The sequence below is a fragment of the Psammomys obesus genome, unplaced genomic scaffold, assembly GCF_907164565.1.
Source record: "Psammomys obesus unplaced genomic scaffold, mPsaObe1.curated_primary_1811, whole genome shotgun sequence".
In the NCBI taxonomy this organism is placed as follows: domain Eukaryota; kingdom Metazoa; phylum Chordata; class Mammalia; order Rodentia; family Muridae; genus Psammomys; species Psammomys obesus.
The window spans coordinates 28,967,834-28,980,026 of NW_026596079.1; the positions used below are offsets into that span (position 1 = coordinate 28,967,834).

The window sequence follows — 12,193 nt, forward strand, 5'->3', positions numbered from 1 at the left end:
CTTTTTCTTCTAACAGGTTTACTGTGTCTGGTTTTATGTAGAGGTCTTTGATCTACTTTTACTTTATTTTTGTGCAGAGTGGTCAAAACTTTTAAAATATTTAAGGCTTCTTTTCTATGTAAACTCCTTTATTTATATTTGCATGGAGGTGTTCACAGTAAGGTATAGAGTTCACAGCATTTAATCCATTAATGTTTATTTTATATAAAATGCTAAGATTACAAGAACATATTTTTTAAAATACATTAAATTTTCAGCTTAGTTAAAACAAACAACATGAATATTGTCTATTATATACTTTTATGTTCAGTAAATAATCATCATTATATAACTATTTTTTCAGAGGAAAATACACAGATCCAATTCCTAAAGGACTCTTTGAGTGGAGGTCCAGTACTCATCAATAATAAAGGTCACCTGCACAATCCTTTTGAGACAAGAAAATCTTAATCTATTTTAATTGATATTCTTTTATTCTAAGCATTCGTCCAGAAAGATAATATTGCTTTAATAATGGAAAACCTCTTACGTGATGAATGACACCAACAATGAAGGGAAAATTTAGTGCAAGGTAGAATCCTGGGCTTTGGGTATGCTTGGAAAGTGTTCTTTTGTGAGCCACATCCCAGCCCAAAAAATAAAAAAAGTAATCAAAAACTTTTTTATCAGATGCTAGAATGCTTTGTAAAAATGATGTGAATATTAACCCTAAAAGCAATTTGAAAAATTCATATCTAGTCAACATTTTATTTTGTATGAAATAGGGTCTCATGTGCCCTCTGAATAGCTTTGCCATAGCTGCAGAAAGCCTTTCATTTGTAGCAATTCTCCTGTGTGCTCGGATTATAAGCAAGTGCCACCATTGGACATCTTTAATTATTTTCAATTAAACCCAATAAGTTAGTAAGTGATAAAAATATTTCATCTAATATTTTATGTGTAGGCAACAGTTAATTTTAAATGCACTTGCCTGAACAGATGTAGATGAATAAATCAGGACTATATAAATGTAATTCTTACATAAATCCAGATAAATAGTAAAAAGATAATCATAAAATTTAACAAAGGTAAACCGTTTGGAAATTTTTCTGACTATAAATTCATTGCATTAATTTATGAATCATACATAATTACTTTGTAATTTTAATAAAACTACTAAAAGCAGTTTCTCTGGGCATATGACAGTGGGCAAGATAATGTTGCCTAAAAATTTCACTACACCTATAAAACCATGGTCATAGGTACATTATAAATACCTACCCAAATCCATGAAGTTATGGGTCGTTTCTGAACTTGCTCAATTCTTGATCTGTGTGTGGATCATTTATTTCATGAGGTGACAACATGAACTAATTTAAAATTGTAAATAAATACAATAGTAGAAACCTTTGACTATTACTAGTTTAGCTGTCATTTTGTTACAGTAATCATAGAATTGAAACTCCAGGATTCATCTGAGTACAAGAGAAGAGAAGGCAGTAGTCTGTGTGTGCTCAGGATATAGAGGTGGCACGAAAATATAGCAAATTAACTTTTCAAGAGATAGGGATTGAAAGAATGGACAACGTGGGTGATTTGAAGTATTTTCCTCTGCACAGAACGTGGCTACTGTACTGATGAACTCATATAATCTGTGGTTAGTTCACAAAACCTATCCAAGATCAACCTGGCCCAGTATGAATGATCCAGGAGCTCACAAGGTCCCATTCCTGACTGAGAAACAAAAAGCAGTTGATAGCTGCTTGTGTTGGAAGACTAATTCTTTTTGCTGGGGTTTAGCCAGTGGTACATGGTTCATACTCTGTTGGATGGCTTCATACCCAGAAACCTATGGGAAGCTCTAACTAGGTCTCAGTGAGTTGTAAGAATAATGAGGGGGAGAGAGAATGACAGACAGAGACAGACAGTGAGAGAGAGAGAGAGAGAGAGAGAGAGAGAGAGAGAGAGAAAATGAAAAGAAAAAAGACATGAAGGTTGAAGATTTGTTGGAGATGAATTCTTGAGAACTTGGGAGAAGGGAAGGTGTAGGTGTACTCTTTCAAAAACTTCTATTTACATTTCTTTTATATATTTTTCTTCCTACTCCATCACAATCCATTTCAACACCCAAAACCAGGTAGGAGAGAGAAAGGGGATGTAGTTCTATTTGCTGCTTCCTGCTGGTTAGGGTCATTGATTTCCTTGGAGCCAGTCCAATCCTCGTTTAAGATCTTCAATTTCTTGTCTCACAACAGCAAACAGGGGAAACAAGGGGGAAGCAGAAACAGCATTGTTTTGTTTTTTTGTTTTTTGTTTTTCACCAAGCTCCACACTCTCTGGGTTCTGGCATTTATTCTCTCTCCAGAGTCCTCAGATTTAAACTATCTCAGAGCTGGCACAAAGCAAATAGTCTGCTGCTGTGGACCTTCTGAATCATTCCCACAGCCCACACCTGGGACCAAAACAAAAGCATGTTTATATCCACAACAGAAAAGGGGGTTGATAATATCATATTGTACTGTATACATTTATAAAATTTTTGAAGCATAATTGGAAGCAGAAATGATTAGAGAATACTATAAAAGGCAAACCCATACACTTTGAAGGTGAGGGAGGAAGACTTCAATTTGAAGCTATAACCAGCTACATACTGAGCTACAGGATCACAAAAAAAGGAGGGAAAGACGGTAGACTTTTTCTTCATGGACTTTTCCTCACACATGTGAAATCTGTTTTCAAGTATGATTTCAAAGCTTCAGGAACTGAAAAGAAAAAGCATTCTAATCAAACTTACCTGCAATATGGCTCAGCCCAAAGGCTATAAGTTCATAGATTGTTAAAATGATGCCATATTAAAAAAATGAAAACTACTTCAAAAGAAATAATGAACTTATGTGTGATGGGAGGTCTTTTAGGATATAATCAAGTATGGGTAAGCAAAATATTATGTTAACTAGTAAATTCAAATAATTTTCTATTATTAATCATTTTCAAATTTTTAAAAATGAATGTTAAATGTGCTCTATAGGTTGTCTAATTTCTATTCTATTGCTGTGACAAGATACCGTGACCAGTGCAAGTCTTGTAAAAGAAAACATTTAATTGGGTCTTGCTTACTGTTTTAGAGGTTTAGTATGTAGTCATTAGCGCAGGAAGCAGATAGGCATGGCCATAAAGCAGTAGCTGTTACATATTGGGGTAGCAGACAGACAGTGAGACAAGGGCTTTTGAAACCTCAAAGGTGACCCCTACTGTCACACCTCCTCCAACAAGGTGACAGCAAGTCCAAAAAGGGCACATCCACCACTCTCACAATAAGTCGAAGAAAGTAAAACAATAAGGTGTCATTTTCTTTAAGAAACTAATGAGAGTGAGTTATCCCAGTATGTTCTACTTACAGGGATCTGTTTTCTTTAACACAGCTTTTTATATTACACTACAGATTAATTTATCTTTTGAGAAATCCTGCACACTGTTTAGAGCCTTATAGTTCATATTCTTTGTGAACTCATTAAAAATATCCCAAGGAAATACTCAAAAGATGCTCATCATTGAGTTATATTTTAGAGTACAATTCTAAATTTGACTTAAAATTTTAAGTAGACATAAAAGAATGGTATTAGGGGTTTAAATGATGAATATAATTATGTGTAGTGGATTTAAATTTTCATATATTACTTATAATGAGCCCATTGTGGTGGTGCACATCTCTGATTGAAATACTTGGAGTCAAGCAGGAAGACGAATCATAATAGACCACCATGGTCTATATGCTGAAAATTTGTCTCAAAACTTTGCACCAAACACACTACATATGCAAATATATGTTTATATACCTTACATAGGGACTATAAACCTATCCTATATGTGCACACTCTGCATGTGTGTATTTGCGTATGTATATATAATGTGTGTGTATGTGACAAATATAATTTGGTACATATTGATGAACTGAGTTTTGTTTAAAAGTATTTAATAGCACCGAAAGAAACTATGTGTCAATATTATAGCATTGATTTTCTTTAAGTAATTGTCTTACTTGTTTTCTCTTTTTTATTCTTTCTGTGCTTTCTAAATTTTAATCAGATGTTTAAAACTTCAGAAAGAAAACAGAACATAAAACTATTTTTTTTTGTAGATTAGCTGTGTTTTAGTTGTCCTTCTAGTCTTTGTCACCAGTGATGGCTGTTGGCCATTATAAATATTAACTGGTCTTCTTATTTGTGGCATAAACTATCAGAACACTCCAAGAGCATGAAAGGAATAAAATCCACCTAAACACCCTTGCTGATTTTCTATAAGCTTTATAATCCTAACTCTGCAGTTATTCACAAAATGATTCCTTCTTCAATCATTGTATTAACCTTAGTGTTCCACGGGTACTTGTGATAATTTCTCATAAGTGCACAAATGAAAGTTGTAGATTACTCTAACACAGACAGGATAAAAGGAAAAATGAAAAGTCACCCACAGATTTCAGTGTAAATGTTTCTCTTCTCTGTGGGAATGAGATCTGGATAACCCACAGAATGAGAACTTTCTGAAAACACAAACCAACAAAATAACATGCAGCAGCTTTTATTTAAATTACTATACTTCCAAGCATGAAGCCTTATGTTCATGTGACTATCTATGTTTACTCACATGTTAAAGGAACTTTATATGTGTAGTTTAGCCATGTGATCCTTGTAAAAATCCCTGACTCCACTCCAGTAAAGGAAAAACACAAAATGTTAAAGTACAAATTGTTGTGTTTCCTTTCTTGTTTATGAGATAACGTAGATTATTTGTTGTGTTCTTAATTTCTTATTGATTATAATTATAGACTACCACAAAAATGTCTAGATATCACTTTTTAATGTTTACTGTTTGTAAACATCTCTTTGCATTTATTTATTCTTTTTACCAGTTCCTTGCCTCTCTAACTTCACTGCACCAATGGGAACCGTCCTTTCCCCTGATTATCCAGAAGGTTATGGAAATAATTTAAATTGCATCTGGACAATAATCTCTGATCCAGGGAGCAGGATCCACCTTTCATTCAATGACTTTGATCTGGAATCGCAATTTGACTTTCTTGCTGTTAAAGACGGTGACTCGCCAGATTCCCCAATTCTAGGAACCTTTACTGGGGCTGAGGTACCTTCTCACCTCACCAGTAACAGCCACATACTGCGACTGGAATTCCAAGCTGACCACTCGATGTCAGGACGTGGCTTCAACATCACATACAACAGTAAGGGTTTTGATGTGTGTTGGCTTGTTTATCTGTGTAACATATAAAAAAGCGATCACGCGAACCAGCCCTCTTGTTTCAAAAATAAGAATATTTGAGAAAACTGTAGACCTAGTTTTATCAATTATGGGTTTTTATTTCTTGATACCCAAGCACATTTTACTACTCATGAGTATTTTCTCTTTGTGAAAGGCTTCATTTCATTTCATTTGATGCCTAAATCCATTTCAACATTTTTACTGTATCAGCCAATAGATCGGGTTTTTCTATTAAAATCCACCTTAAATTTAAACGATATTTCACTGCCACTTATTTATCCATTTTTTTAAAGAAAACAATTTTTCTGTAAATGTTTAGAAACTCATAGGGAACTTATTTACAACACACAAGGCTAATCCCAAAGAGAATAACTCTCATTGCTGTAGGAGTGCAGCATCAGTTACTCTGAGCAAAGAGCTCTCATCTGACTGAAAAAAAAAAAAAAAAAAAATTACTTCAGGGTTTGAAGTGTCAACAAAGGTCAGAAAGCACAACTTCAGGTCTTTTCCTTGCTATTACATTTTTAGCCACCTGATCAAAGTATCCATAACTATAAAACTACATTGGAAGAACATAAGAGTCAATTAAAAATTAGACCTAGATTGAATAAATTTAGCACGCAGTATGTGACTCCAGCTGGAGCTCAGTAACCACTAGCCAGCTTTTGTGCTCGATCACTCGATATTTGTCCTGTGTTGCAGTTTATTATATTCTCCTAGGTTCAAGGTGTGCTTTCTCTTAGGTTTCAAATATCAACCACGTTCAGGTTTGTATGTTTGAAAGATGAGCATCATTCATCAGAAAATCCTTATGACAGTTGCAAAAGGTTAAATCACATAAAAGAGAAAACTTCTTGGTTTAAAATACCTATGAGTGCCTTCTTGTGTGAATGTTTTAGCAGAAGCCAGGGCTTGCTGTAATGTTCAGTGCTTTTTCTTGCATGATCCCCTCTATCTTCGATGCGGTCGACCTTCTGGATTGATGTGAATGTGCTCTATCACAATAGAGTTTAGTCTCCAAATATCAGCACTGCCTTTAGAAAGAACTCGACCCTCTAACCCACACTTCTCTAACTGATTCTGAGTTTTGTCCACGAGAAACAAAATACAGTCAGTGTCCTTTCAGTGTGACTATAACTTTGCACAGTATTACTCAAAGAATCTGCTTGCAAGTGTGTTACTGAACATCATTTGTATTCATTTAGCTTGGATATGTGTCATTCAGGTCTAAGCAGAAGCTTTATCTGAAAAGTGTTCAAACCTGTGTATGCATGAAAGTGAATACATGCATGCATCTGTTTAATTTCAGTCGTTAGTTTATATTAATTGCATGATGCTTTTAACTTCAATTGCTGTGGCGCTTTCAGACATTATGTCTGTTCCATTTATATAGTAAAAAAATATTTAGTTAAATATAAATTCATATATTTAATAATTCCTACTTAAGCTCTTTTTTTCTGAACAAATTTAGTTGGACATTATATATTAGAGAAGCAAGTCCAGAATACTGAACTTCTAAATTTTTATTGTTTTTTTAATTAGTTTGTTCTTCATGAGTTAATGATTTTTAGGTAACAATATAAAACAATCGTTTAAATACATATACCAATAATGTATTTATATGTTCTAGAACATGTCTTAATTATCTTTTTATAGTTTAGGATAAAAATCATAATAAAATAATTCAAATTAGAAACAATATTGAGATGGTGATTAGTAGGAAAACTCAAAACAATTGTTTGCATTCATGCAGAAAAATTATAGTATCAAATTATAAAAGCCTAATAAATAAGCCTTAAGCTCATAAATTATAATACTTCATTCTCACAGAAATATTCTTTTTTATATTAAATTAAAATAATTTTATTATACATCTATGATTCTATATGTTAATGCAGAGAAAAGTTTGGATAACTCCAAATGATCTATTATTTGTTTAGTAAACACATTATTGTTATAGTTCTTTTTGCTAGACATCATGAAATGAACAAAGTAAAATACAGGAGTGGCTCTAAAATCACCAGACATGAGAAAGATGACAAAAGGTACAAAAGGCCCTGAGAAAACTTAAATGCCAGAGCTGAGGATACATTGCAGCCCTATAGTCTCTTCTTTCTATGACCAGAGGCAAGCTACATGATGTTTTCAAATCTGACATTTCTCTTCATGGTGATATTTTCTTCATCATATACATCTAAGTATTAAATGTGACAATATCATATTTCTCTGTCTAGACCATGGTCATTGAAGAGTTAAGTCCTTTTTCTGGGATAGTAGAAAAGAAAGGTCATAGAGTTGTGGAAACCTATAAAATAATTACAATATTTTCTGACTTGACTGAAGCTTTCCCTTTAATCCTCCTAGTGAAACGATTTTCCATTCTGGGCAGAAGAGTCATCGAATTTTTCAAGGGAGATAACATAAACCTGTTAGAATTCATGCAAATTGGAATCTGAACATGATATATTAGAGATTTCTACATTGGTTTAGTCTAATGATAAACACAAATAGACACAACTAAAATTTTTATTTCTATTTTTAAGTCCTAGTGTATAATATATGTGTTGAAACAGTCACAACTCTTGCACATTATTTTACACCTATATGGTCAAAGGAAAATACATAAATTTACAAAGTAAATAAAAGGGCTTTCAAGAAGAAAGAAACACAACCATTTTCAACAGTTACATTTCATCACACAAAATCTGTGGAACTCCTCCTCATGTTTTTGTTTTTGTTTCTTTGTTATCATTTTTAAGCATTCGGCCATAATGAGTGTCCAGATCCTGGAATTCCAATCAATGCTCGTCGCTTCGGAGATAACTTTCAATTAGGAAGTTCCATTTCCGTCATTTGTGAAGAAGGGTTTATTAAAACCCAGGGAACAGAAACAATTACATGTATTCTTATGGATGGAAAAGTAATGTGGAGTGGACCAATTCCAAGATGTGGAGGTAAGCTCAATGGTGAAAGGCCACAGGCAGCCCAACCACAGCGCACTCTGAAAACCACAGCAAGTGGTGTGCTATTCCATGAAACCTTTTGTCATCTTCACCGCAGTGTATGAGAGAAGCTACATATTATGCATACATGTGACTGAACTATGCCTCTAATTTTTATTGTTGAATATTTTTAGATTCTTTTAAGAGCCCTCTTTTTAGTCTTCCTAAATATGAGTATTAATAATTAGTAAGACTGTTAGCTTGTATAAACTTCTTTTCGACCATAGCAGCTACAGCTAACAAGTTATAAAAACCATAGTTATTATTGTATGTTCCATCACATTTCTTGATGTTTAATAATATATTTATAGCCATTCAGTTTTCAAAACAGACTAACAAAATGGTAAGTTTATGTTAAAACATTCATATTTTACAATGGCTCAATTTTATATTTATAGCTATGTTTTTCATTTTTTGCTTTACATTAAGAAAAAACTTTTAGTCAAAAAACTCTCAAGTACTGTATATACTTATATATACACACAGAAAATACTATAGGCAGATAAACAATATATTCAAAGATGCATAATATATTAATGTAGAATATAAAGAAGTAGATGTTTTAAATGTAAGCTTTATTTATAGTTGCTACAATGAAAATAAATATTCAAAATTACAATTTTCTTCATCTGAGCAACTCTCTAAGAGCCTATGTTTAATAAATACATTAATATAAATGAACGACAGCCATGAAGCCCCCTAAAACAAAACACTGTTATCATGGTATCATTAGGTCATTTATTTTTCTTCTTTTGGTTTGTTGGTAATAAAAGCTTTGGGACTAACAAGAATGCTCAGTAAGCAATGGGCTTGCTTTGTTGGTGTAAAGATTCTAATTGAGTGCCCAAAGTGCACATAGACTTTCAGGCATAGGGACACATGTTTGTAATTCCAGCACTATAGGAGCAGAGACAGGTATATGCACACACACACGTACACACACGCATGCCCATAAAATCCAGGTCCTTGGGGACATCTTTAAAATAGTTTCTATCATTTGCCTCACTCTTTCTTGTACTCCAACAGAATATGAAATTTTATTTCTCATTTGTATCTGCTTATTTGAAAACATTGCACTTTTTAAGTTCATAAGCACAATCATTACCTATAAATTACTACTTTCGTCAGATTCAACACATTTGTGGTACCTCAGATCATGTAACTGTGTTGCTCTATGGCTCCTTTTATTAAAAATCTTCCTTTTTACTTAAATCACTGTGTCATTTTGGTATCAGAATGCTGAAGAAGATGACTTTGGAATACTTTTCAAACTTCAAGAGTTATTCGTTTGTAATGGGGAACTCTACTTATGATTATGATTGTGATATTCCTCTTAAAATTAATGGGGCTGCAAAGAAAAACCTGAAATGAGGAGAAATAAAGTAATGTCTTGTCTTTATAGGTCACTTCACCATTAAGTGACCTTTCCCCTTCTTTCTTTCTATTCCCAACCCTGACTCGTGAAGCCAGTCAGGAAGTGCTATGTAGGTATGTGAAGAAAAAGTAGACAAGAGGAAGAAAGTTGGTTTCAGGAAAAGAAGGAATACATCAGGTCCTTGTGTCAGGAGTATAGGGCAAGTAACACAGGTTATGGTGATTGATTCAGGAATGCAGAGAAAGAATGGCTTGCATAGTAAGCAGTGTAGGTGTGGAATTATCCAGAGGCTAGCCTGTTGTAAGGAGCTATTTCACTTAGCAGTGGCATGGTCTGAACTGGTTTCTCCATTTCTTTGCATGTTATTTTATGTCTCAGTGGGTAAATACAAAACACATCCTGATAATTGCTGAATTCCACTGCCTTATTTGCCTAACTAGGGCATTGATTTTAAAGTTGACTGACACCTAACTACATAGGGAGCTAAAACTAATGAAATCATAACAACAAATAATTTTATGAATCACTGCTAATTCTAGAAGGCAATTTTCCACTACCTGTGAAAAATGGATGCTATTTATTTTTTAAAGTAAGGCACAGTGTGTTGAACTCTAATTTGGCACAGGCCATTAAGCTCTCCAAATATCTCAAAGAGATGTTTTATGAATTTTTGAAAGAGACTATTTCTTTCTCTGTGAGGGAAACAACAAGCACTCAGCTTTCTTTCTTAGTTGTGTTTTCAATTTACAAGTAGACCATCAGTAGGACAAGGTTGTAGCCAAGGAAGCAAGAATCAAAATAGTCCAGGAGCAATATTGCTGTGGCCCTTGCCAGGATCCCCAAATCCTAGGCTATTCATTAAGTTGGTTTCTTATTCAAAAAATTCCTACCTAACTTTGGACAAAAAGTCATTTCTTAATTTTATTTTATGTTTATTATTTTAATTTTTTCTTTATTATTATTATTTATTACAATTTATTCACTTTGCACCCCAGCTGTAGCTCCAACCCTCATCTCCTCCTGGTCCCACCCTTCCTCCCTTTTCCCTTCCTAAGTCCCTCTCTTAGTCCACTAATAGGAGAGGTCTTTCTCCCCTACTATCTGACCCTAGCCCATCAGGTCTCATTAGGACTATCGGCATCTTTGTTCCCTGTGGCCTAGTTAGACTACCTCGCCAAGTGGAGGTGATCAAAGAGCCTGCCACTAAGTTCATGTTAGAGACAGTTTCTGCTCTCTTAGTAGGGAACCCACATGGTGACTGAGCTGCCCATGGGCTACATCTGAGCAGGGCGTCTAGGTCCTCTCCATGAATGAAGCAGTTTTATTCATAATAGCCAGAGTATAGAAACAACCTAGATTTCCCTCCACTGAAGAATGGATACAGAAATTGTGGTACATTTACACTATGGAATACTACTCAGCAATTAAAAACAAGGAAATCATGAAATTTGCAGGCAAATGGATGGAACTAGAAAAGATCATCTTGAGTGAGGTATCCCAGAAGCAGAAAGACACACACGGTATATACTCACTTATAAGTGGATATTAGCCATATAATATAGGATAAACATACTAAAATCTATACTCCTAAAGAAGCTAAACAACAAGGTGGACTCTACGGAAGAGGTTTATTTAGAAGGGGAAACAGAATGGACACTGAAAGAAGGAGAAAATAGAGAACAGACAGGAGCCTCCCACAGGGGTCTCTGAAAGATTCTAATCAGCAGGGTATCAAAGCAGATGCTGAGACTCGTAACCAAACCTTGAGCAGAGCGCAGGGAATCCTATGAAAGAAGGAGGAGATAGAAAGACCTGGAGGGGACAGGAGCTCCACAAAGAGACAAACAGACCCAAAAATCTGGGCTCAGGGAGGCCTGCAGAGATGGATTTCTTCATTTTTAATTATGATCTGTAATGAATTTTCTTTTCCTGAGTCCAAATTCTACATAATGACAAAAAAAGAAAGAATAGGAATCCAATTTTCATAAGTAAGAAAATAAAGTATTATTTCTTCCTCACACCATCTCTCAACTTGCTACCCAAGCAGTGCTTTTACTTGGAAACAATGCATAGAAGCACTGTTTCTGTTCTTTTTACTCTTTAGACATCTTGCATTTTCATATGATTTTGTTATTATTTAATATGAGTCATCATTTAAAGTATTGGTAGAGCCTCTGAAAAATGTTTGACATTTTAGTTGAAGTTTTCATCACCTTCAAAACAAACATTTGATAAACAGGAAAATAAAAGCATGCTTAAATATTCTGTTTGTATTTTATTTTCTCCATATGAAACAATGTAAATGAAATGCATTTAAAAAGTTATTGGCAATATGAATATATATATTATAATTATAAATGTTAAATTATTTAATGAAGTCTTATAGAACAATGGAAGTGTATTTGATTAGACAACACGGGGTCAATTTTCCACTTCGAGATGTCACCATCCTTTTCCCAACCATTTTCTGCCATGGTTGTCTAGGAGTTCAAGCATTCTGGCAGCATGGTGTTAAGTTTATGATTATCAGTCTGTAAACTTTGCAAATCTTTGATCTACCATA

At 34.1% G+C, this 12,193-nt stretch overlaps 1 protein-coding gene across 1 annotated transcript in view; it reads left to right on the forward strand.

Moving 5' to 3' along the window:
- Nucleotides 1-12,193, forward strand: part of Csmd3 (CUB and Sushi multiple domains 3) — a gene marked incomplete at its 5' end in the record, with an annotated part of 1,006,505 nt that overhangs the window by 505,541 nt on the left and 488,771 nt on the right. Inside the window, 2 exons of the mRNA XM_055626685.1 lie at nucleotides 4,889-5,215; nucleotides 8,013-8,207. Coding sequence (XP_055482660.1) covers nucleotides 4,889-5,215; nucleotides 8,013-8,207 — 522 coding nt within the window. The remainder of the gene's footprint in view (nucleotides 1-4,888; nucleotides 5,216-8,012; nucleotides 8,208-12,193) is intronic.